A 26,634-nucleotide genomic window follows, 5' to 3' on the forward strand; every position below is an offset into this window, starting at 1 on the left:
CTAGTGAACATTCAGTACATGTTAATTATTGTATTTAGTACATGCAAAAATTCCCTTTCTTGTTATTTAATGCAGGCTCATTTTCATGGGATTACTCTTGAAATAACTTCTTTGGAAAGACTGTAGGATGTATGTAATCTGACTCTTTGCCCAAACAAACTTGTTTCTCTTTTCTGACCACACCCAACTCACAGTTTGGCTAGGAACAGAGTTCTAAGATCTTTCAGAACAATGTTTCACTCTTACAGTTTGATGAGTATTTTCACATCTGTCCTCAACTCAGTCTTTATTCTGATCTGCAAGTGGGAAAAATTCTCCTCAGCCTTAGGGTCAGCAGCTTGGCATGTTCTAGAGGACATCTCTGGAGCTGCTGCCTCCTCTTGGGTGGGTACTTTAATGCTAATATTTCAAGTGTTTCTTTGGTGAGAGAAATTGTTATTTATTGGAATATACCTTTCCCTCAGTAGATTATGGTCTATTGCAGTGGTTCTCGACCTGTGGGTTGAGATCCTTTGGGGGGGAGGGCTGTCACATATCAGATATCCTGCATCAGATATTTACATTATGATTCGTAACAGTAGCAAAGTTACAATTATGAAGTAGCAATGAAATAATTTTGTGGTTGGAGGTCACCACAGAGTGAGGAACTGTGTTAAAGGGTCACAGAATCAGGAAGGTTGAGAACTGCTAGTCTATTATAACTTAGTCAAGTGGCCGACTCATGGGTCTCTCCTCATGTCTCATATTTTAGTTTTGAGATGTCCATTTCTTTGGTTTTCAATTTTAGAGATTTTGGCTCTTTTAGTTACTTGTATACTGAGTTTCCAAGTTACTCATTTGGTTTTTCAGGGCTCCTGTTGAGAAGTTATTTTGAAATACCTAAAAAATGCAAGATATTGTCTTCATGTTCATAGCTTGTTTTTGAGCGTAAAATCTTCCCCTAGATTGAGGAGGATGAAAACTAGAATATTTGAAAGTTCTTGCACGGTTTTAGCAGTTTTCTTGAAGTCGTTGCGTGTTAACCCCCCCCCACCCCACACACACACACTCTCCTCATGGGCTAACCTGCCCAGTCACACTAGCGTGTGCGCTGTGGAATAGATGGGACTCCCGGGGTTGACTTTTAACTTACTCCACACTGTGTCATGTCTGGACAGGATTTACCATTTGTGATAAAACCCTGTAAGCCTTCATAGTCCCAGTGAGAAGCGATCTTCATGCATATTTTCATTTCATTGTGCTTATTTTTAGTGGATTATGACCTCACAGTTTCACTTTTATCGGATAAATGTAGTAAATCCACACCTTCAGTTTTACAACAGGATTGATCGTGGTGGGGCTGGCTGAGGTGAACGGTAGTGCCCTCCTTAGACAGGGTTTCACACATGAGCATTTTCAGGTGAGCTCTTAATCTGCTCTCAGCGTGCCCTTTCATTATTTTATTGAAAAGCCTTTTTCATGTCAACTGGGGCTGTCGTTGTTCAGGTCTTGTTTAGGCAGCCATATTGTTGAGATTTTACGGATGTTTCTTCCCTGTCACATCTAGAAGACACTGTCACAGGAGGCTTCCTGGCCTCTGGGTTTTAAGTCTTTCTGCTCCCTCTCTCACAACACTCTCTGAGCCTGAGGTGTAGGGTTATGCCGTGGGTGTGTCAGTTGGAGCTGGGCACTCTATGGTTGACACTCTCTGAGCCTGAGGTGTAGGGTTATGCTGTGGTGTGTCAGTTGGAGCTGGGCACTCTATGGTTGATGCGGGTGTATCAGTTAGAGCTGGGCACTCTATGGTTGACACTCTCTGAGCCTGAGGTGTAGGGTTATGCTGTGGTGTATCAGTTGGGGCTGAGCACTCTATGGTCCATTGTTCTCTGCATTTTGACCAGTTGTGGCTTCCTACAATGCTCTTTTTCTGCAATAAGAAACTTCTTTGGTAAGGAGGAGTTCATGCCAATGTAGACGAGGGAATCTCATGGGACCCCACTTCTGGGTGAGTGACAGACATTTAACTAGCCCCTTAACTGGTTATTCACCAGTGGTCAGCACTAAAAACATAGACGTATACATACAAATATACACACTAAATGGACATAGCCGGCTGTATTGGGGCATTTATTCACACACACACACACACACACACACATGCACGCACGCACGCACGCACGCACGCACGCACGCCCACACACACACATGCACAGTACACACACACACACACACACACACACACATACACACACACTCACACATACACACACACACACACTTAAAGAAAAAGGTGAGGAACTTCAAAGGAAGGGCTGGATGGAGCAAAGGGAAGGAGAAAAATGTAATTATATTTTAATTAAAAATAAAATAATTTAATAAAAAAGTCTTTTCTTACATTCTCATTTATGACATTTCAGTAACATTGAGTTTACACCTACTACAGCATTAATCAACGTCCGAGTCTTAGATTTTTTTACTTGAGTATTTATATATAGTTATCCCCACCCAAGCACAATGGCAGATTTAGAAATGTCTATTTTGTCTTTAATCCTAGAGGACACATAGTTTGGGAGGGAGGAACAAAGCCAGGACAAAAAGTGGACCTGAGGAAAAAAGATTGCTTGGAAACTGGTAGGGAACGCAGACGTATTATTTAAAATTTCCTTTTCAAGAAAACTATACCCCCAAAGTCTCAGCAGAGCACTTTTTGGGAGTATTTATAGGAGTGTTGATAGAAGATATGACACTCTAACACAAACCGACAGAGAAGAGTCTTCCAGAGGCTTCCCTGTAAAGCATGGGAGGTAGGGGGTCCGGAAGGGGACGCAGCATGGAATGTCACCACACCGTGCAGTCAACACAATCCCGGAAGTAAACACAGGTGCCTGTGCCACAGAGGAAGAGTGGGGGGGGGGACTCAGCGGGGCTGAGGGAGGCCGTTAGGAGTTGGTGACGGTGCAGGGGGGCCTGGGAAGAACAAACAGCACCCCCAGAAAGAGCACAGAGGGATACACAAGGTGGAGGAAGCAAGTGGCCAAAGGCAATGAAGCGCGGCCCGTGAGTGTGAGCGGGCGGACTGCGGGAGAGGCTGAGTGGGCAGCCGTGAAGAGTCCTCCTTCCTGTGCGAGCTCGGGTGCCATTGGGCAGTTCCCGACATCTGCTCTGCCCCCACTGTAAACACTGCCTGGTGAGGGGAAGCCTGTGAGTGACGTACCACCCCTGCAGAGCAGGCCTAGAGAAAGTTAGGATGCCGAGGCCTGGAAAGCAAGGACCCTAACTTTCTCAGTATCAGGAACACAGCGATACAATTTCTATGGGGCGAGGCAAAAGATCAAAAGATACAGGAAGAGGAAACAGAGAGGGCCGGAAATGCCCGCATTGTGTGGGGCCCTGGTGCCGAGAGGGGGCTGCTGAGGGGCCCCACAGACTGGGAGATAGTCATTAACTGCAAAAGGGGAAAGAGAAAAGGTGTGACCTTAAATATCTCAGGTTGAGGGAAAGATTAAGTAGTGTTTCTTTCCACAGTGGTTAAAAAATGGCTGGGGAGGTTAATTGAGAACGTAAACATTGGGGCTGGAGAGCATGTTCAGAAGGTAAGGGTTGCTGGTTACTCTTCCAGATGGTTGCAGGTCAGTTCCCAGCACCCACGTAGGGCAGCTTGCAACCACCGCAATTCTGGCCTCCGAGGGTACCCATATGTCTTACACACACACACACACACACACACACACGAGCATGAACCAAATAAAAATAAATCTTTAAACAGAAAAGAATATAGACATCCTTGTAATTAGATAACAAAGGAAAGCATGGAATTAGAAAAAATATGTGCAGTGTGATTATGATGATATAAATAAATGTATCCACAGTTAAGTCTTGAAGAAAGGTCTAGAATACTGGTTATGCTCAGATCATGGCATATTTTATTTTTTCATTTTGTTAACTTTCTGTAATGTGGCTATGCATCTTACAACAGAAGAATGTATATAATAAAACAATAATTCTTTAAAATGTCAAAACCTAGTTTGACTGGCCGGGTCTTTTCTGAGACTTCCAAACTGAGGGCTGGCCCTGGCCTGCCCTCGGCCCTTCCAGTCTCTTTCATTCCTGGGGCCTATCAGCCTAGGGGAGACATGGGCGGGGCCCACTCCAGGAACCAGGCCTCCTCCCTGGGGTAGGGCAGGTAGGTCCCAGCTTGGGATGTTGGCTCTTAAAATCCAAGGAAACAATTAAATCAAGACGTTATAGCTTTTAACTCAGTGAAGGGACAGGGAAACTCCCAGAAAGCGCTGGAGGCCTGTTTCCCACAATGTGCTGAGGAGAGTTCAGAAAACTCCAGGATAGGGCTTTCGAGGGTGTGGTCCCTCTGGGACCTGCAGGCCACAAGGAAGTAATGCCAGGGGGCCCAGGTAAGTTAGAGTCAGATAGGCCAGATGATCAAATTTAGGAGATTAAATAAAATAAAGAAACAGATGGTTTTGAGAACAGCTTCCTACAGCTTGGTCTATTTCCTTGTCTGCTGTTAGAATACAGGGCCTCTCACAGGCAGGGACCTCCACCTCTCTCCTTGCACAAAGGCAGGTGGACAGTTTACTACTGTTTCTGGAGTGATCCTTTGCATGCATGGGTGGAGAAATACCCTTGCCTCAGGAATAATGTAGGAGCGATCTTCAGGGTCTTGGAACCGTGGAGTCAACCATGTGGGTGTGACGTTTCCTCCATTTCTGGCCAGCTGGGTGGTTTGAGAACAAAACACTGAAATAGCTCCAAACCCCAGCTCTCATCTTTCTCCCCTCCCCCCATGAGAAAAATAAGGACCGTCACCTAGCCCTTCCCAGAGGCTGGGAGAAGACAGCAAAGGAAGTTCCTGCCTGTACCTGGGCACAGGTTCTTAGAGGGCCTGTCAGGAGTTGTTTATCAGAGGCCTCTCGTAAGGGCAAGCCCTGGTCAGCCAAAGGATAACTGGACACTCAGATTGAGCTGCCCAAACGGAGCCCTTCAATCTCGTCTGCCTGCTTCGTCCCTGTCCTGATCCCCGGAGTGCCGCTGAGACAATGGAGAAGAGCCTGTTTTCTCTAGCTGTGGAAAGAGGCCACAGGACTCAGGCAGGCAGGTGAGGCTGGAGAGAGCTCGGTCAGTGACGTGCTTACTTGTCTTGCGATCACGAGGACGGGAGTCCCTAGGACCTGTGTAAAAATTGCTGGGCGTGACGGCACACACTTGTAATCCCCCCACTGGGGGAACTGGAGACAGGCAGATCTTTAGGCTTGTGGGACAGCCAGCCTGTTCACCAACCACAGGCCAGCCAGAGACCCTGTCAAAAGCAAGTGGACGGAGCCAGAGGGATGGCACCCAAAGTGGTCCCATGGCTTCCACAGGCACAAATCCATGCATACAGGTGCGTCAGCACACACGCTTCGACCCAGGCACCCCACCCTCCATCCCTCCACACACATGCTTCAAACAGGGAGTGATGATCTGAGCTACTTTTTTTTTAAACACTGACCTCCACAGGCTCCCTGTGTGACACTAATACCGAGTATCACTAAATGCACGTAACAGGCAGGATTCCTTATGTTTTCCTTACACGATGCATGCGATTTGTTCCAAGCTCATGCCCTGAGTGTGTTACACATGAAGACACACAGAAGGACAAGGAGTTCAGTTACTCGGTCACCATTACAGAATCATCGGATCCCGCTTGCGTGGCTTTCCATCTCCAAGCTCGACTGCTTTTGGTGAGACATGCCCAAGGCTCCTCGGGGAGGGTCTTTCTGAGGAACCAGACACTTACACTTCACCTCTAAAGTCCTCCTCTTGTGTGCTCATATGAATCCAGAGACAGCTGAGGAACTCTTCCACCAGCTCAGAGATATTAGTGTCTGTGACCCAGCATGCTCATCTCAAAGCCACTGGGGCTACGGGCTAGCTGTATTTTAGTGTGGACATAGGATGTGGGAAATGTGTCACCAGAGAGATGAGATGGAGTAGGAGAGTGGGGTAGAGGTAGACACTTCAGGTGCGGTATAGAGATAGGATGCGTGTTGGAAACTAAGAATGTCTTATTTGTTCTTCAGGAGTCCCTGATGTATACTCTGCTTCAAGATTGTAGTATCTATTATTCTCAAGCCTTATGGAAAGTCTCTGGTTTTGTGTTTTCAGTGTAATTGTTGCAGAATGATGGTCAGTTGTGGTGGTATTCTAATTGTACTGAAATGTGATTTTGATTGTATGTTAATAAATAAAGAAAAAAATAAATAAATAAATAAATAAAGTTGCCCCGGGGGTCAGAGCTATTAGAGCCATAGACAGAGCGTGGCAGTGGTGGCGCACGCCTTTAATCCCATAGATCTCTGTGTGTTCAGGGATACAGCCAGCATTGGAGACATATGCCTTTAAGACCTAGGGGGCTGTACATTCAGACAGTGACGAGGCAGTCATGTGTTTGGGTTTACAACCAATGAGAAGGCAGAATGACTATGAAATGACTTACACACAGGAAATAGCTCTCTTTCAGGAAGCTAGGACCACTGCAGGAGGAAGGGTGAGATTTTAGCTCTGATCTCTGATCTCTTGGCTTTCTCTTTTACATTGGTTCTGTGTTTCTTATTTAATAAGACGGTTGGTTATATCTACAGTCAGTAACATAGGCAAGTCTGACTTGGTACCATGGGCTTGTAATCTGGAAGCTGAGGCAACAAGACTATACGTCTGTGACCTGTCTGAGCTACACAGTGAGTTCAGAGCCAGCTTGTGGCGATGTAGTGAGACTTTGTCTCTAAACAGAAACAAAACACCAAAAAGGCTGAGGACATAGCTCAGTGGTAGGTAAGTCACCCGGTCTGGTTCAGTTCCCAGTACCACAAGTGAACACGTGAGACACAAAGAAGAGTATTACAGACAGCAGCTCTCAGCTGACCTCAATCTTTCAACAACGAGACCAGCTGTGGGCTGGTGTGTGTACATATGAGTTACAGCATGCATGGATGTGTAGTGTCTTTTGGCTCAAACCTGTGGATTAAAACAACTCACAGAAGCTTCACTTTAAACTGACAAAAGATGAAATTTAAAAGCTAGCCAGAAAACACCTTATGAAAGTCGATCCCAAATGCAAAGTGGGAATCCTGTTTTGACACCGTAGACACATGCCAAGGCAAATTTTCCAATTCACAGCTGCTCAAGGAAAATCATTCTGGAAGCACCCAATACTCACATCCTGGTCTAGACTTCACTTCTCTTCCAGGAACTTGAAACTATTACTGCATCAATGTCTAGAATCTTCCATGTATAGACTAAGCAGATCTCCTCCTCTTGGTTGGGTGAAAGGCTAAAATCATGGGGAAATATTGAGACCAGTGTAGAATTAGTGATGTCCTCACTCCAGAGCAGAGCCTGTCTATAGTTTATATCCCAAGGGCTGGGCTGCTTTGGAACCTCTTAAGACACCAGAACGCATTTTCTATCGATGGCATCAACAATGGTAATGGCAGCATTTCCCCTGCCTTGGAGATATTAAAGCAACGTTGCAGATCACATCTTAGCATCAGCGACACACAGTGCTCTGCCTTAGTTTGAAGGTGCTCTCAAGAGTATGTGCCGAAATTGAATTTTCAGAGCCACAGCGCTGGGAAAGGGGACTGTGGTTAGGACAGGAGAGAGAGCTCCACCCCTGCAAAGGTTTATTGCTACCAGTGAAGGTGTGGAATTTATAAAAGAGAATAAGTTTAAGTTGTAGCATGGTCCTCGACTTGTAGGCTTTTTCATTTTTGTCAACTTGACATAAACCTGGGAAGAAGGACACTCAGTTGATTGGCACTCCATCAGATTGTCCTGTGAGCATGTCTATGGCGGCATTTTCTTGATTAACTGTTGATGTGGAAGGGTCCAGCCCACTGTGGGCTATGCTACCCCTGGGCAGATGGTACTGGTTTGTATAAGAAAAGGCTGAGCAAGCCAGGGGAAGTAAGCTAGCAAGCAGCATCTCTCCATGGCCTCTGCTTCAGCTCCTGCCTCCAGGGTCCTGCCCTGACTTTGTAATGAACCAAAAGGCTATGAAATAAAATAAACCCCGTCTCTCCAAGCTGTTTTTGGTCATGGTGTTTGTCACAGCAACAGAAAGCAAACTCAGGCACTCTGTTAGTGTGAGTGGCTCTGAACTCAATCTCCAGAACCAACACACACACACACACACACACACACACACACACACACACACACAGCATCCCGCACACAAGTCCAGCCCTCTCTTATGAGCTTGCACTTTCCCCAGCCCTGAATCCTCTACTCTCACCCTTCTGCCATTAGATGACACAGCAAGGCATCCTGATCTTGGAGTCCCAGCATCCAGAACTATGAGAAACAGATTGGTGTTTAGAATCTCCCCAGTCTGTCATATTCCACAGCACAAAACAGACTGTGATGACTCCTGTGTGAGGTGAAGAGTATGTCACGGTCATGATGAAGAGCCTGAGAAACTACTGATGACCTAATATAGTAGAGAAACTGGCATATTAGTTTTACAATTTTAATTTGAAACTTTTTATGGTACAGAGAATTGAAATTTTGAACCATTTAAGAGACTATAATTAACTAAGTTTATATTTAGACTTTGAAGGGTGTATTGCTGTACTACAGCCTAACCTATTGGTCAATGTAGATAGATATTTATTTCTCTCTTATTTGGTAAGTCAGACAGAAAGTGGTCCACTGTGCTGCCTATCATATTTGCTTATTTCTCATTGGTTCACTGTGTTGCCTATCATATTTACTCACTTCTCATTGGTCTACTGTGCCACCTATCGTATTTGCTCACTTCTCATTGGCTCACACTCAGTCACATCATCACAGGTAGCTGCAAGGGAGTCTGTAAAATGCAATCTGTACTTGGGGGTTATAAGCTGAATCAAAACTTAGCAGTTTTATGGAAAAGTAAGAAAGGTGAGAATTCCTAGTACGAAGCAGTTGGCAGCCACTCACCATGGATCTTATGAGAATGTCTTTCACTAGATTTCTTAGTTCTAGTAATTTCAGGAGTACAGATTTGCCCTGTAATTTTCTTGAAGATCAGCTCTAGTGTACCCAAAATGTTTTAGAAAATTTTTTTATAAATATTTTTTTATAAATCACTTTATAAAATTAGATATTTAGGAGCACTTGCTATATCAAACTTTAGTCATTTCAATATTAAAGAGAAAATGAAACTGAATAATGTTATTTTTATACAGAAATCACTAGATATCAATAAAATGTAGCTGTTGGGGGGGGCATGCCTGTCATTCTGTCACTTAGGAAGCTGAAGCAGAAGGACTATTGGATTGGGCCAGCCTGGGGAACAGCAAATTTAAACATTAAAAAAAAAAAGATTTTAGCTCAATATAAAGGCTTAGCAGAACTTAGGTTTCAAACGTTTTGACTTCAACAATTTGAATATTTATCAAAACAAGTAAATGAAAGAGGTTGTCTGTATCAACAAAGCCTTCTTTAGTTATTACAGTCCCAAGTGACAGTGTTGGGGCCTGTGTTAGCTTGCTGGGTACTGCTGTAACAGGCCACCTGAGGCTAAGTAGCTCATAAAAAAATGATCATTTTTTCACTATTTTGGAGATTTGGAAGTCCATAGCAAAAGAAGCCAGCAAGGCTAGTTGTCTGGGAGGGGATGGTCTCTGTTTCTAAGAAAATTTCTTGAAAACTGCATCCTTGGGAGGGGAAGATGTGCTGTCTTTACAGGCTAGAAGGCAAAAGAGTCTAGCAAACATACTCCCAATATGAAGCTACTTTAAGAGTGGCTGGAGATGTAGCTCAACTTGTTGAGTGCTTGTTTATCATGCAGGAGGTCCTGAGTTCAACCCCAGCACTGTCTAAACCTGGTGCTGTAACTTCAGCCCTTGAGAGGATGTTGTTTATTTTTGGTTCAAGGCAAGATCCTGTCTCAAAAAATAAAACAAAACAACCCCAAACCAAAAATAACAACAATAACAAAACAAACAAAAACAAAAATCCCCCACCCAAACAGAAGAAAATAAAACCATCTAGCCCTATATGGAGCCCTCATAACTTAATCACATCTTCAAAACTCTATCTCAATTTTGTAGAGGACACATTCAGACCACAGCAGAGCTTATGGTTTGGTTTCTGTTATGACCAGAGAAGCCTAGTCAATACTTCACAAGCCGCCTTCTTCTTCTTTTCTTTGTTTTGAGACAAGGTCTGGTATGACCCAGGTCAGATTTAAATTTATTATGTCACTGAAGGTGGCCTTGATCTGTTCATTCACTTCCCCCAACTCTCTGGTGCTGGGATTTCAGAGACAATTTCTCCTTACACTTACTCCATAGACCAGGTTGTTCTCAGAGTCGTGATCCTCCTGCCTCAACCTCCTGAATTCTGGGATAGGTGTCAACACACTCAGCTCCGCCTTGTATTTTTGTCTCGGCGCCGCAGGTCTTGTACGCACATTTGTAAAATTAACATGCTTTCCCTGTACAGAATAATGGGTTTCATCTCCCCAGTGCCATAAGGTGCTTCTCTGAACTGCAACTTCCACATGAACTGTCTTAGAGGTAGCTCTTGGCAGCCACGGTAACTGATTGGTCCAGTGGAGGGTCCCTGGCCCAAGTTAGGCTAACCAACCATTCTACAAGGTGAAGAGTGCCCCAGACTCTGTCTAGGCAGTTAAGGAAATTAGACAGAGCGTAGACCAAGCATCTGAGAATGGCTTTCTTATATTGGGCTGACTAGAAGGCATGGAAAATGGTTTCTTAATTAAGCTGATGGGGGAGAGAAACAAAGAGAAAACAGAGAACATATCTTTCTGGTCAGCTCCAAAGACTGGGTCAGCTGCACATTGCCTTGAGTCTTGAGAGAAATCCGTCACAGTTATAATTCATCCTTCCCTTTATAAACAAGCTACAGCCAGTTCCTATTGATTGCAGCCTAAATAAATCTATCTAACACGCATGAAAATACATTAAACTCATTCTTTGAAGTGAACTTATGTGTTATGTTTTCAATAAGTAGAAAATCCCAGTGTAGAATTGATCTCTGAGTTATGGGCCCTGATAAGTCTGTAAAATCAAATTTAACCAAAGCTTAACTCTTTGGGTAATTTTACTCTGATAATCCCTTATAGATGCCTTAGACTGACTGAGTATAAGAAAGGTATAGTCAATCAATGATGACAACTGTGTAGCATCTCATTACGATGGGAGTAACTTGTAGGAAGCCATCCAAGGCCCCACCGCGTGGTCTCCAGCAGAGACTGTTAGCTCCCCATCCTTTTCCAACTGAAGTTATGTTTTCCATTTCCTCTTGAAGTCAGGGAACCACAGAGACAGTAGTAAGCAATGTGTTGGGTTCCCTGGAGCTGGAGTTACAGACACTTGTGAGCCACCCAACATGGGTGCTGGGAACTGAACTTGGGTCCTCTGGAAGAGCAGCCAGTGCTCCTTAACTGCTGAGACATCTTACCAGCTCACCGCTTTGGATTTTTTTGTCCCTACCTTTCATAGGCAGTCGAATGTTCTTTGCTCCCTTTTATGTTTTGTGTTTCTCTAGAACTGATACTTAAATCTTGTGAAACCATTTAACTTAAGACATATTGATGTTCTCTCTTGTTAGATTATAACTTCTTGAGGACATGGCTCCTCATTGCATATCTTTGCTTTGTCTATAGAGATTAATAAAATTCATCCAATATTTACTATTAATTTTGGCTTAATTAATTTGAATTCCAGAAGTGGGTGTGACCTTTGCCCCTTTCCAAGAAATTGGAAAAGGGAAGCCGGGCATTGGTGGCGCACGCCTTTAATCCCAGCACTCGGGAGGCAGAGCCAGGCGGATCTCTGTGAGTTTGAGGCCAGCCTGGGCTACCAAGTGAGCTCCAGGAAAGGCGCAAAGCTACACAGAGAAACCCTGTCTCGAAAAACCAAAAAAAAAAAAAAAAAAAAAAAAAAAAAAAGAAATTGGAAAAGGGGAAACAGAGGACCGTGCAGATAGACTCATCCAACCATAATCTAAAATGACGTTCACTCCTTAGGGAATACTAGTGCTATGAATGTTTTTACAGATTTTGAGGTATAATTGACTTCTAATAATCAGTATATAATTACCCAGGCATGGTGGTACATGCCTGTAATCTCACCTACTTAGAAGACTGAGGCAGGGGGATTGCAAGTTTGAGGTTTATCTGAGCTAAACAGAGAATTCAAGACTATGCTAGACAACTTAATAAAACCCTGTTTCAAAATAAACATTATAAAGGGATGGGAATGAAGGTTCATTCAGGGAATGAACCTAGCATGTACAAGGCTGTGGGTTCCATCTCAGTACTGCAAAAACAAACTAATCAGCAAATAAGACATTTGATAATATTTGATATTAAATATTTGATAGTATTTGATTTAGTACACACCACTAAATCATTGCTTTAATCAAGATAAAAAAAAATCTAACCACAAGGCCCCCAAAGTTTCCTTGTGCACCTTCTAATTTCTGCCTTACTCCTACTCAAAGCAACAATTGGTGTTTTATGCCACTGCCATTTTTCATTTTTTTAAAAAAATTGTATACTAATGGACACATTCAATATGTACTTTTTAAAATCTACTTTTTTCCAAATTAGCTTCATCGAGAGGCGTCCGTGTTGCTGACGATGCCAATAACTCGTTCTTTTATAGTGCCGAGCAGTATTTCATCCTGTGGTTATGCAACAACTTGCTTCGCCATTTTCCTCCCGATGGCCATTTGAGTGGTTTCCAGTTCTCACTCTTGTGAGGAGTTGCTCGTGTGCCGTTCTTCATCATGTGGCAGTAAGACCAGCATGGCTGAGTCACATGATGTCTGGATAAGACATTTTAAGGAAGTGCCAACTCTCTATTTTCACCACCGCCGAGTGTCTCGGCAGCTCCATCTCCTCCACTTGGTCATTTAAGTCCTTTAATTTTCTCTGTTCTAAAAGGCGTGCAGTAATACCACACTTCAGTTTTAATTTGTAGTTGCTTAGAAATGATCATGCTGAACACCTGTAGTGTACACTGTGTGAGGTGTATTGCTGTGATTGGTGTAATAAAAAGCTGAATGGCCAACAGCTGGGCAGGAGAGAATCGGCGGGGCTTCCATGCAGAGAGAGGACTTTGGGAAGAAGAAAGATGGAGTCATGGAGTCACCAGCTAGATGTGGAGGAAGCAGGATGGGCAGTTTGGAGATGAGGTGATGAGCCACATGAAAATCGTAGATTAAAAAATATGGATTAATTTAAGTCATAAGAACTAGTTAGGAACAAGTCTAAGTAAGGCTGAGCTTTCATAATTAATAAGTCTCCATGTCATTATTTGCAGGCTGACAGTTATGACAAGAAAGTACCACTACAAACACCTTTTCAAATCATTACATGCCATTGATGGCTGCCTCCTTTGCCTTCCTCAGGGACACTGTATCCCATTTAAGAGACTAGGTTGTTTTCCTATGGTTGAATTCTGACTTTCCCTGCGTACTCTGGATGTAACAACCTTTGTTAGGACAGTCCCTATACGTCAGACACCAATCTGACCTCACCCTTCCATTACACTCAGCCACTGTATCAGTGCCTTTTTGGCTGCTGTGATAAACACTGTGACCAAAAGTGACTTATGGAAGAAATAATTCTTTTTTGGCTTACGATTCCAGAGGGAGAGTCTGTGTAATGGTGGGGGAGGGAGGAATGACTGACAGCTGGTTGCCAGAACAGGAGCTGAGAGATCGTAGCCTCAATTATAAACAGGAAGAAGAAGAAGAAGAAGAAGAAGGAGGAGGAGGAGGAGGAGGAGGAGGAGGAGGAGGAGGAGGAGGAGGAGGAGAAGAAGAAGAAGAAGGAGAAGAAGAGAGAGAGCCAGAAGTGGCGCTAGGATATAAACCCTCAAAACCCACCCCAGTGACGCACTCCTTCAGCAAGGCTCTACATCCTAAAGGCTTCATAACCTTCCCCAACAGCACAGCTCCACCAATGGGGACCAAGTGTTTACATACCATAGCCTACGTGGCACAGTTCTTGTTCAACACCACAGTCACTGATGGGGAGTAGAAGCCTGAGGAATGTGTAGTTTTAGCCTAACTGGGCAGTGGCCTGGAGGAACAGAAACTGGGGACCTGGCCAGCATCTTTCCACATCCATCACGGATAATCAGGTATGCTAGTGTGGTGGCGGAGGAAGGACAGGTAACGATAGAAGGCGGAGAAGGGGTACCTAACTGTCTTAGTGAGGGTTACTACTACTACTGGGATGACACACTGCGGCCTAGAGCAAGTCGGGGAGGAGAGGGTTTATTTCACTCATAGTTCCAAGTGCAGTTCTTCCTCGAAAGCAGTGAGGGCAGGAACTCACACAGGGCAGGAACCTGGAGGCAGGAGCTGAGGCCGAGGCCATGGAAGGGTGCTGCTTCCTGGCTTGCTCCCCATGGCTAGCTCAGCCTGCTTTCTTATAGCACCCAGCACCCAGGGATGGCACCCCCCACCATGGGCTGGGCCCTCCCCCATCAATCACTAAGAAAATGTTCTACAGGCTTGCCTACAGCCTGATCTTATGGAGGCATTTCTTAAAGTTCCCCCCTCTCAGATGACTTTATCCTGTGTCAAGCTGACATAAAACTAGCCAGCACGCTGGCCCAGTCTCTGAGAATTTGAGTGGGCTTTCTTAGGGGGCAGGGGTCAAAATGCAGAACGGGAGTTATCAAAATCACACACACTGTGGAGGAAACTGCTGATTAGTGCCCGCTGCTGCGGAAAACCTTTTGCAATTAGCTGGACAAGCTGAAGTTTTGCGTACCGTGAAGGTACATTCCACTCCTAGGGCCAGGTCTCAGCAAACACTCACACATGTACATCTAAATATGAGTCCACAAGTGCAAGAATGTTCCCAGCAGGACTGTTGGTGATAACTGTCCACCCGATAACCAGCCCATCCTCACCGATGGTAGAAGGCAGCCACGTCGGTTTGGTTGGACAATGCTGTATCCGCAGAGAAAATGAGCTGGGTTCAATGACTGGATAGATCTCATCAATCTAGTGTTGGGTGGGGGGGGAGAACAAGACACACAACATTCAAAACAAGCAGGAACACGCTGTTGCTTAGCAACGTGTACACAAAAGATAAAGACTATGAAGAAAAGCAAGGAAAGGGTCAGGGGATCCGTGGTGTTTCTACAGAGGTGTGGAAAGGGTTGTTAGCTGACGCTCCTTTAGATTACATGTGCTTTGTGCAATGTCTGCATATAAGATATAGTTCATAATAAAAAAGTGGGGGGAATAGGAATAGACCAGATGAACGGAAAGATGTTCACTCCAGGCAGAAGGCAGAAGTCCACAGGGAATAGGCATGAGGAGCTATAGGCGTGCTAACGGGATGGAATGATTGATGGTGAAATGGTGTGGCCAGGGGTGGCCAAAGGAATGGAAGCAGGCAGGGACCCCACAGAAAGAAGGGTTATATAAGCCCTGCGGAGGAATCTGGACTTCATCCTTGGGGGCAGTGGGGAGCCACTGCCATATATAGGCTGAGGAGAGATGGAATCAGACCTGCGTTCAGAAGAAGCCTTTGACCACCACGTCTTGGAGGATGTGCCTCATGGTACCCAGGTGAGTGGTAGTGAGGTGGGGAGTCGAGGGTTTGAGTCTGGAGGGTGTTGCTACTGCAGGTGGCATTACCCCGAGCTCTGCCTGCATCCAAGAGGCTGTGAGCACCCAGCTTGAGTCCAGTTCAGTAGCACTGCTCTCGGAGCCCCCAAGATGACCAGTGGCCCTCCTCAGCTGCTGCTGATGCAGTGGCGCTTGTCACTTCTTAATCAGAGTCATTGAGGACCGGGGCAGGTTCTCCTCTCCTGTTGCTCCAGGCTAACATTTGATTGAAGAGGAAGTGTCATCCTGATCCTAGACACCATCTCATTTAGATTTTGGGTATTTTAGAGCAAAGAAGAAAAAAGAATAAAGGATCGGAGGGTCTGAAAACAGTTAATGACTGCTGAAAGTTAACCCTGTGTAGGCACCATCTGATAACCTAATAATCTAGTAATGCCGCATGTGATGTTTAGCATACCGCTAAAATGACTTTGTTCTGTCTGCAATAATAATAGAGCATCTGGTCAGCGCAAAGTTTTCTCAGCATGGAGGGGCTCCTGTGTTCAAGTTGGGAACTAAAGTCCCTAGATAGATCCTACATACACTCTTAGGTTCTCAGTTCAAGATGAATTATACAGAAAAGTACCATCTGAAATCTCCTGATTATCTTGTAATTTTGATTGTACATGAGGGATTTCTACCCCCTACCCCCAATAGCATAGATAGCCACTGATATTGTTGCCACTAGATTTATTTTTTAAAATAAAAACAATCTAAACACATACATATATTATATAGTGAATGGTATAGATCAACTTAATACATCCTAAACTCAAAAACAAGAAAATTTCCCTCATATCTGCTTTTGAGGAGTTTTAGCTTACTATGAGATGTCTTTTCCACTGCAAAAGATTATTTATTTATGTCTCATGTTCTATGTTGGAATTCCTTTTGCCTCCTGCATACATTAAAAACAAGATTTATTTGTATTATTTTGAAGTGTGTGTGTGTGTGTGTGTGTGTGTGTGTGTGTGTGTGTGTACATGCATATGAGTGCATGTCCCTGCAGAGGCCAAAAGAGGGCATCAGATCCCCTAGAGCTGGAGTTACAGGGGGTGGGAGCTTCCCCATGTGAGTGCTGGGAAGGGAACTCAGATCCCTTGGAAGAGCAGGAAGTGTTATCAACCACTGGGCTATCTTTCCAATCCCCATTTATTTCTTTTTCTTTTCAATGAATCTGTTGTCTTGTCCCATACTAAAAAGGAAGCCCAAAACAGTTCAGCTCCAGGCCAGAACTATTTATTCAGACAATCTTTACCATGAACCAACGTGTGCTGAATAACTGTTGAGCATAATTTGGTGCCTGCAACACTGATTCCTGTGACTAATCTCTGTTCAATCCAGTCTGAACACAATGTTCCCCTGTCCACACGAGAGCCACCTCCAGACCACACCCGCAAGCAGAGGGTGGGATGGTCTTCACAGACAGGCGATTCTTGAACATTGACCTGACCAGGAAGTGTTGGCTGGTGGTCATGACACCATCTGTCAACATTCTAAAGGTGGCAGGGTCATTTGAAAGCCAGACTCAGGGTGGCCTGCTGTGGGACTGTCCTCCTTGACTGTTTAGACCAGAGTAATAAAAGATGCCACTGTAGCACATCGGAAAGTCGTATGCCATGAGGGAGAACAAATGAATTAAATTGTGAAATGAGCCTTAGGAATTAAGAGCTGAGGACATCCCCAAGACACGTGGGCCAAACAAAACTGGCTCAGGATGAGCGGAGACTCAAACATCCAGTCCTGAGGGCTACAGATTGGGTGTCCCAACATGTCTTCCTCAACATCAATGGCCGAGGGGCTCCCCCTTTGCCTGCTACAATAGCTGTAGCACGTCTCTCTGCGTTCTGCGCACACTCGGCCCCTTCCAGTCCTTTCCTGCTCCATCTTCTCTCTTCCCACCTGTGATTTTAGAGCTCCTCGTGGAGAGCAGGCCTGGCCCAGGTACACTTTGCGCTCCCCGGCCTCGCTTGGAGGAATGCTCTTCAGAGCTTCATCCAGTGCCTGAGGCAGGAAGTCCTATCTCCTGGAACCCCTGGGCAGGTGGTGTTGGTCTCCTCTCAGTCTTCCCCCTTTTGCTAACTCTGAACAATGTTTCCAGAGCGTTCTTACGGCTTTGCTGCGGTGGAGGGAAAAGCTGCTTTGTCCTCCCAGTGTTATTGACATTGAACATCAAGGACCCTTGTGGGCCTGTGACAAGCTGTTGGGGGACACTCTACAACACTGTTAGCAAAGGAAAACTAACGTGGCAAGTGGGGACAGCGGAAGTATTTTTGCCTTTTTAAAATCATAGTTTAAAAAATGTATTAAGTATCTCTTTACTAGAAAATGTGGTGAGGACATCTCCCAAAGGACATTCCATAGCTTTTCTAAGGAAAATTTATTTTTATCAGTTTTAATGGTATGTGTTTTAGACACACACAGACACACACACACACACACACACACACACACACACACAGTCACTCACAAAGGCTAGAGGTGTTGGATTCCTCTGGGGTGAGCCACATACCTGACACACATACATGCTAGGAGCCTAACTTGTATCCGCCACAAGAGCAGCGTACACTCTTAACTGCTGAGCCGTCTCTCCAGCACCAACTTCTCTCTTTTCAACAGGAGAGGGTGAGGTAAGGGAAATAGCCATGAAGATGTTAGCTTTTTTTTTTTTTTCCTTTCACGATAGCACATGATCTAGACAGCAAGGATTAGTCCACACTTACTGAGAAGAAAGAGAATCCGAGGTAGGTGGGTATGGCCAAAAGGTAGGCAAGGGTCCATGAAGGTTGAATGTAAACGTTTAGGAAAGACGGGGATGGGGGGGGGGGCTGTCACAGGTAAAATAGTTAAAAACAAAGTAAGTTTGAAATGCTGTGACCTAAATCAGTCCACTGACTGACAAACACTAATGCACACTGAGCCACCCAGCAGGCACACCCGGCAGGCACACCCGGCAGGCACACCAGGCAGGCACACCCGGCAGGCACACCCGGCAGGCACACCAGGCAGGCACACCTGGCAGGCACACCGGGCAGGCATGCCAGGCCTCACAGGTGTAGGTCATGGGAGTAGAGGGCTGTGGAGCAATCCCAGTTCCAACTGAGGTGAGATTCAAGAAATACATACAGTGTGCCTTTAAGGGAATCTCCTTTTCATGAGGGAGAAGATGACAGGTGGATGAAGAGCCGTGGCTAACAGATTAGAACACGGTTTAATGCTACACACGATCATTCATCTGTTAACTGAAGACTTATATACTTCTCCACTTTCTATTTTTAATTATGTGTAACCCCCCCCCCCGTGTGTGTGTGTGTGTGTGTGTGTGTGTGTGTGTGTGTGTGTGTGCAGGTGCTCTCAGAGCCCAGAAGAGGGCACCAGATTCCCTGAAACTGAAGTTACCGGTAGTTGTGATGTGGGTGCTGGGAATTAAATTTGGGTCTTGTGGAAGAGCAGCAAACATTCTTAACTGATCAGCCATCTCCCCAAGCCACATTCCTTCACTTTCTGGAGGATGTATTTAGGCACAGCAGGGTTCACAAGCACAGTGATTTGTATATGGGTCGCCTCTCCCCAGGAACAGTCAGAACTCATCGTTTAGATGCAGGAGGGTCCTGCACTCTTTAGATTAATCGACGGACAACAGCAAAACCCAAGGCTGGAGCCCACAGATGGCAAGAACAGGTTGGTAAGCAAAACTGTCTTCTTGTTTTCCTTTGAGCTGTGCCAGCCCAGGGCTGTGTGACTTGGGATAAATAATTTACCTTGTTTCCTTATCAGATTCCTTATCTACAGACAGGGAACTCACTGGATTTTATACACTTTCCACTGCCCACCTGCCCTACCACAGGAGACCGGGATCCTGGCAGGGCAGATCAACTCAAATTTCCCCCCAGCCAAATTCCAATGCACTTGGGTTATGGCTCCCCCATGCCTTTGATCCTAGCTACCAGGATGCTGCCTCTGTTGGAGAACAGCCACATTCATGTCCCGGGAGGATAAAAGGACTCTGAAGAGATGATCAAGATGGCAGCCAGGATCCTGACAGAGATGCCTGGGAAACAGCTCCTGGAAAGGAGATGAGGAGACCCCCTAGTGATAGCCAGCGCGCACAGGACCTAGGAAGTCTGGAAAGGGGCAGGGTAGGTTTGGATACCGTTGAGAAATGTGGTTGAAAAGAAAGACAAGCTGAGAGAGCAACAGGCTTAAGAAAAGTGAAAACAGACTCACAGTGGTTTGAGGGGAGAAGGAAGCAGCCTTCAGGGAGGGTTTAGTGTCGGTGCTGGAGGGGGAGGCGCCGGCGGAGAAGTTGGTGAACTAGTAGCTGCTACACTGGCTAGTGGTCCCTGAGAGGCGGTGAAGCGCCGGGGGTTAAGTGTGCAAGTCCAGAGTTCTGGCTGATTTGGGGCAAGTGATGGAAGATCTACTAAACCTCACTTACTTCCTGTGTGAACGGCGGGAGTGATAATTCCCATCTTTATGGTCAGAGCTGAATATTAATACATGCAAAGCACTTACAATGCTTCCTGGCTCACAGCGAATGCTCAAAATGTTAGGTCTGGCAATAACCATAAAACGTCTCAGCCATCTTTGAGTATTGTGATGGAAAGCTCAAGGTCAAGTCTCCCATACAGTAATAGAAAACGAGAAGGCGGAGGTGTTTAAACTGTCCCGGGGCATATTTGATTTCAACTTCTGTTTTTATTCTCTTTTCCTCAGAAGAATTTACTAGTAAATTTTTGGTTAGTAAAATCTTTCACATCTACCATATTAGATATTTTTCAAGACCCTAAAAGGTGTTTTCTAGATCAATACACTAAATACTATAGAGATAGCTTATATTTCTATGTTTGCTAAATATAGTATATATACAATTTAAAATTATTTTGATGGATTTCAATTTGCAGTTTTAGTTGGAAGATGCTAAATTTGCATCATCATCTCTCATGATTTTAGGGAAAAAATGAATGAAGTCACAACCACTTATTTAAAAAAATTGAAGTGGGAGGGGGAATTAGGATAGCTAATTTCTTTTTCCATTTAAGAAATGGGATGAGTGTGGGGTTGGCTAACGACTTGGGAGGGTTATGGGGCGCACCTGCCCTGAGGCATTGTGCGATCTGGCTGATTTCCTCACTCCACTTGTCAAGGTAGAGAACCAGGATTTCAAACCTCCCTGGGCTTCAGGCAGAGCCTGTGGTTCCTCCAGGAGGAGACGCTCCAGGGTGGTTAGCTCAGTGTCGTTTAGTGTTTTGCTTGGTTTGGGAATGTGGGACTCCTTCCTATCTTCTCATTCCTAAACTGGACCGTGGAATTGGTAACTGGAAGCGCAGTTGAAGTGGGATGCTAGACAGATCTGGAATTCACTTCTGAAAAGTCCAGAAATTCTTTCTTCCTCCTGTTCTTTGTTTATAGCATGCTGTCTTAAAAAACAAAACAAAACAAAATAAAACAAACCAACGGGAGTGTGGTAGCTGTTAGGTAGGTGATTTGGATTGTGTAGTTTCTGTCTATAAGGGTGCGGGCTATGGGCAAACCTGAGGAATGAAAATGTTGAAAACCCAGGCATCACAGGTTGTATTCAAAACCTTCATCTCTGGTGGCAGGAAACTCTAAATGGTTTGTGGAGGAGGTGACGAAGATAGTCTCCATTTGTGCTTTACAAAGATGTCCAATGCCACTGAGCATGACTAACATCTTGGCTTGTGAGGTGGGGGGCGGGGGTGCGGTCCAGAAGTGTAGGTAATGAACCTGCTTTTCAGAAGTTGGGCCCCAAATTGTGTTTCTACATGCCTACGACCTTGGACTAATTAAACTATCCTTGCATGTTTATATTTGCTAATACCTAAAATAGGGCGAATACGCTTTGCTTCGCAGAGCTGGTGTGAGAACACTTGCAACCTTAGTGTTGTGCCAGATACAGATAGTGAGCGCTCAATAAATTACTCCCAGTCATTAGAGCCCTGTAAAGTTACAAGAACATTTCAGCTAGAGAGCCTTTTGGCGGGGTAGGCTGGGAGCAGGGGACAGCAGCAGCGGATCAGTGCCTTAGGAGCAGAGCTAAGAAAACAGCACCCAACTCTATTTGGAAGGGAAGCCCTGGCTTTCTGTCTCTGTGTCAGTGTGTGCTGGGGAGTGCTGGACCTGGAACCATCTGCGACGCCCCTCGTCGCTCCTGTACTCCATCGGGAACTCTCAGGATCCTCTACCTGAAAGCAGGGGTAACCTCTAAAGAATGATTGCCTAGAGTCGCATCCTTAGCCTGCTTTTGGGTCAGGCCAAGGCGCACACAACAAAACGCCCATATTAGCCCTTCGGGTCCAGGCTTGTTTCTTTGCGGCTTGGTGCACCAGCCTCTCGTGAGCACCCCGCCTTCCTTCCCTGGAGACGCGGGGCGAGGGGCGCACACCAGCCAGACCGCAGCGCACCGCACCGCGGCGCACGCGCACACGCTCGCCCCTAGCGCCCCGGGGAGGAAGGCAGGCAGGCAGGCAGGCAAGCCTGGAAAGTTCCACCGGGTTCCAGAGACCAAGGTTTGGTAGGCGCGGAGGCGGCGGGGAACGGGTGCGTGTCGAGAGAGGATGCAGCTTCCCACGGGATGCTTCCGACCGTGTCCGCGTGCCCCGGGTTCGGGGGGGTGGGGGGGGGAAGGCGGGCAGAGAGCCGCGTCCGGGAGGGCGGGCTGGCACCCGCGGAAGCGCAGGCGCGGGCGCGCTCCGGGCCAGGGGCGGGGCGGGGCCCGGTGGGCGGGGCGGGGACCAGTGGGCGGGGCGGCCCTTCTGCGCAGCTGCCAGAGCCTTTAAACCCCCGCTCGCACGGTCGCAGCGTGCTGTCGCCGCCCGGGAGCTGACCTGCCCTCTGCTTCTCGATTCCCCCCCCACCTTTCTGCTCCCCCGCGTCCCCGCCCTCGGCGCCTCGCGACCCCGGCTCGCCTCCTCCACTCGGCGCCGCGATCCCGGGCCATGCCCCGCTACGAGTTGGCTTTGATTTTGAAAGCCATGCGGCGGGTAAGTGACCTTCCCCTCGGACCGTGTTCCCGCGCGGGCCCGCCCCGCCGCCTCCAGGCCTCCCGAGCCCCGCCAGCCAGCCCCTCGTCCCCGGGCCGGCTGGACACCGGACCCCCTCGCGCGGCCCACGGCAGGCCGGGTGCGCGCCGGGGTCGGGCGCTCGGCGCGGCCGCGTGCGCGCGGGAGGCCGGTGGGGGTGTGTGTATGTGTGTGTGTGCGCCCGCGCGCGTGTGCGCGGTCGCGGGAGCGGGAGGGGTGTGTGTGTGTGCCAAGCACGCAGGGGGCGAGGCGGGCCTCGGACCCCGGCCCTCTGGAGTCTGGTGGAAGGACCCGCGGGAGGACACACGCCAGAGCCCAGGCCAGCCCCGCTCTGCTCGCACGCGTCGAGAAGCTGCTCATGGTCCCCGCCGGCCGCTCGCCCCGATCGCCTGTCCTCAGCGTCTGTGATCAATACAGCCTTCCTCCAAAGCCTGTCGGTGCCGGCTGTGTACCCCACACGCTTGTCCCCGCTGTCACACTGAAAAAAAAAAAAAATCTTTTGACCTCTCTTTTTCTGACTTCAGCGAAAATCCTGCTCCTGGTACCCTTAGCCCAGTTTCATTCATTCAAGTTGTGGCCTTGCTTGCGCCTTGCGAAGACATGTCTCCCCCCAGCTTTTGCTTGATCTTGAGGTAGGGACTTTCAGGTGTGGAGGGATGATAAGCCACCAGCAGCCGGGTCACGGACTGGGGTCGGCGGCGGAGGCAGCTCTCTTCGTCCTCTGGTCCTCTGTTGTGAGTCAGGCATCGTCGCTGAAATCCCCATTCTTCTGAGAGAATTCGGTAACGTAGTGTGCTTTTATGCTCTCTCCTTCCCCAGCAGGTATAATTCAAAACAAAACAAAAACATCGTTGCACCTTGCCTGAGCTTTGGAAGCAGCAGCCTCCTTCAGCACCGGGCATGATGTGGGCTCTGGGTCAGTTTCAAGTGGTAACTTCAGTTTGAACCAACTGAAGCCCGGGATCATGGGCTAACAGTCACATAGCGTGAAGAGATGTTAGGTATGCCTTATACAAGGTTGCCTGGGAAGGGACTAGAGAGCCACCTGATGGTCCGGAGGGCTGGCCAGCATGCCATTGTGTCCCCAAGCTTTCTTGCTCCCCATCTCCGGGAGAATTTTGTATTGTTTCACCTCTTGGTGTAATACACTTCCTCTACCCTCCTTCCCCTTTTGATTATACGGCGTTAAAAGGATGGGAATAACGGGGGTGGGTGGGGGTGGGTGCAGAGTGTTAAAAGGGACCATTCTGATTAAGTAGAAATAGTTTGAGCCTCCCTTTATACTTGTTAGGTGATATTAGAGACTGAAAAATGTGACCACTAAAATCCCTTTTCATCTCGTCTTAGGCAAGTGTAAGGTAGCAGGTGATCTCTAAGGAGGTAGTGTGGAGACATAATTTTGTAATCCTTTGAATGAAAGAGTACAGTCTTGCTTAGCATGGTTGCCAGTGTATTAGCTAAATGTATTTTACTGTGTAGATGTGTATTTTTTCACTCTAATTCAGAAGTTGAGTGTAGTTTGATTAAAATACCCTGCTCAACAGTCTTTGCTTAGAGAGTTCAAACACCCTGGGTAAGGGGGACAGTGGGGTGGAGAAGGCACCAGCCAGCGGCAGGACTTAAACTCAACAGTGTTGTGAGGAGACATCTGACCCAAAGAAGCTAAGATTAAACAGTAACAAACCTCAGGTTTTTGTTCTGACTTTGTAAGCAAGGAACCAAGATGTGCAGGTTTTCGACAGTTTTGTTTGCTTTCAATTTTAGAAAATTGAATTCTAACAGGATGTTGGGGGTGTAAAGGAAAAAGGCACTTGTTTTAATGTGAAATGCCTCGGTGGCTCGCACCGCAAGAGCAGGCATCGGGAAGCCACAGTTCCAACGTGGGGGTAGTTTGCTGCTGCTGCGGCAGGAAGGCTCTGAACCCTCAGTTCTGAACTGCGTGTTGAATACCTGGTAGTGCTCCCTGTAACGAGACAGTGTTTTCCTTTCCTTCTGTCCTCCAGGCATTTTGTGTTCTTTGAGTTAAGTTCAGCATCCTAGCAGAAACGGAGTTGAGAGGCCGGCGTCCCAGCCTTTGCCTCCAGAGTTGTGCTTTGTTCTCTTTGACTACGAAACAGTCTTAATCTGTTTTCCCTGTTACGACTTTTATTGTATTGTGTTTGTCCTCAAACTTGACTCACTACAGGTGCTTTCAGGGTTTAAATGTAAAGATACCTGTTGACACCCCCATAGTGCCTTTGCAGCCGGGTCCTGTGAGAGTCTCAGGCTGAGAGCTCAAGGTAGCAGTTCTCGGGTGGTCTCCTCACTTCGTAGTTGGGGTTGATCACTATGAGCCCTTGTTTTTGTTTGTGAGTTTATGTGCAGACCACAGTCCTCTCAAGATTGTTGGGCTTGGGTTTTAATGTATTAAAGAGTTGTAATTTCTGTATTCTCTATCATAAAAAGCAAGGTAAAAATGTGGCTCCTCTCTGGATATGGCAGAGTGACAGGTGATCATGAAATTGGGCTTTGAAGATGCTGTCAGGCCTTCTGAAAAGTGGTTGCTTAGAACAGCCTTAGATGGTCTTCATAAAGAGACCTGACATGGGCTTGGGAAGCCCTCCTACCCCAGGCTTCCTGGAGCTTCCGGAAGGACAGAGCTGCAGAGGGAGCACCGAGCTGCAGAGGGAGCACTGAGCTGCAGAGGGAGCACTGAGCTACAGAGGGAGCACTGAGCTACAGAGGGAGCACTGAGCTGCAGAGGGAGCACCGAGCTGCAGAGGGAGCACTGAGCTGCAGAGGGAGCACTGAGCTGCAGAGGGAGCACCAAGCTGCAGGTCCCTGCTTCTCTTTTAATGAGGATTGCCTGTGGGTGGTGAGTGCTCTCCTCTCGGTCACCTCCACCTGCAGAGGACCCTTCAGGTGGGTTACAGGGGTGGGGCCATGAACTTCTCTGGAGTCTGGGAAGAGAGCTGTTCACCTTCACTTTGTAGTTATTTAATTTAGGCAGATGAAAGATAGTTGTGGATACAAACTGATAAAACCACACCCCAGCCCCAAAGGACTCTGTAGGATTTTTTGTTTGTGTTTTTTAATATCTGGAATGGATGTAGAAGAGGAAATTTTTAGAAGAGAAATCCGTGCAGTATGTAAATATTCTTTCGTCACATAGTTCAGAAACATGTTGTTAGGTCAGAAGATTGGTCACAGTTGGGATAGGTTTGTGACAGCCCTGGGGAAATACATTTCTTTAATCATGTTATCATTACTCAAGAATTGTCATGTGATTTAAATCATACGAATGATTTAAATAATAACTAGTTTAATACTAAATGAGTGGCTGTACAATAAGATAGCATTTATACGTCCTTTTATATATACGGAGTTTTAAAAATCAGGATTGAATGGTGTGGTGGTACATGTCTGTCATGGCAACACTTGGGTAGTGGAGACAGGAGGATCAGTACAGTGTCATCCTTGCCTGCGGAGTGAGTTTGAAGCCTGCCTGGAAGGCACAAGAAACTGTTTCAGAAGAGCCACAGAGATACTACAAGTGGTGGTAAAATGGTTATCTCATTAAAACATTCTTATGTTCACATTCCACATTTTTAATTTCAGTGAAAAGCGGCTTCTGTTTTACAGTAACTCAGTAGTGTGTCGGTGTGGTTCTGTGGTGCCCCGTGAGTTAGACATAGAAGACTGTGTCTGTCCATAATGAACTTTGTAAGATGCAGAGCACTGATTTTCTAAGTTAGGAGCTCAAAAGTTTCTTACAGTTTCTTTTACCTGGGCCTTTTTGATAAGACAACCTGGCCAAAGTTTTGTGATGTTCTAGAGTTGTGACTAGGTTAGGATATTCCGGAAGGAATGCTGGAACCAGTTACCATGGTGATGCCTTTCAGAACTCAGAGGTGGGCTGGCCGGCCTGCCTGGCCGCTGTAGCGTGGCTGGTCTGACCACACTTGAGAAGTAGGACGTGGTGAGCTTT

At 46.5% G+C, this 26,634-nt stretch overlaps 2 protein-coding genes across 4 annotated transcripts in view; both read left to right on the forward strand.

The window, feature by feature from the left end:
• The first annotated feature begins 15,371 nt into the window (after positions 1-15,371).
• Mrps6 (mitochondrial ribosomal protein S6) overlaps positions 15,372-26,634 on the forward strand; it is a 68,770-nt gene continuing 57,507 nt past the window's right edge. The window contains exon 1 of one of the 2 annotated variants that reach the window (XM_042259557.2): positions 15,372-15,585. In XM_042259557.2, coding sequence (XP_042115491.1) covers positions 15,514-15,585 — 72 coding nt within the window. In that variant the 5' untranslated portion in view covers positions 15,372-15,513. Of the gene's footprint in view, positions 15,586-22,491; positions 22,629-26,634 lie in introns of those variants that run through there. The other variant, XM_076549229.1, reaches the window with a different exon arrangement.
• Slc5a3 (solute carrier family 5 member 3) overlaps positions 22,488-26,634 on the forward strand; it is a 29,601-nt gene continuing 25,454 nt past the window's right edge. Inside the window, exon 1 of one of the 2 annotated variants that reach the window (XM_076549224.1) lies at positions 22,488-22,628. The gene's annotated coding sequence lies outside the window, so the exon portion shown is untranslated. Of the gene's footprint in view, positions 22,629-23,469; positions 26,626-26,634 lie in introns of those variants that run through there. The other variant, XM_042259554.2, reaches the window with a different exon arrangement.

The sequence above is a fragment of the Peromyscus maniculatus genome, chromosome 12 (genome assembly GCF_049852395.1).
Source record: "Peromyscus maniculatus bairdii isolate BWxNUB_F1_BW_parent chromosome 12, HU_Pman_BW_mat_3.1, whole genome shotgun sequence".
Taxonomy (NCBI): domain Eukaryota; kingdom Metazoa; phylum Chordata; class Mammalia; order Rodentia; family Cricetidae; genus Peromyscus; species Peromyscus maniculatus.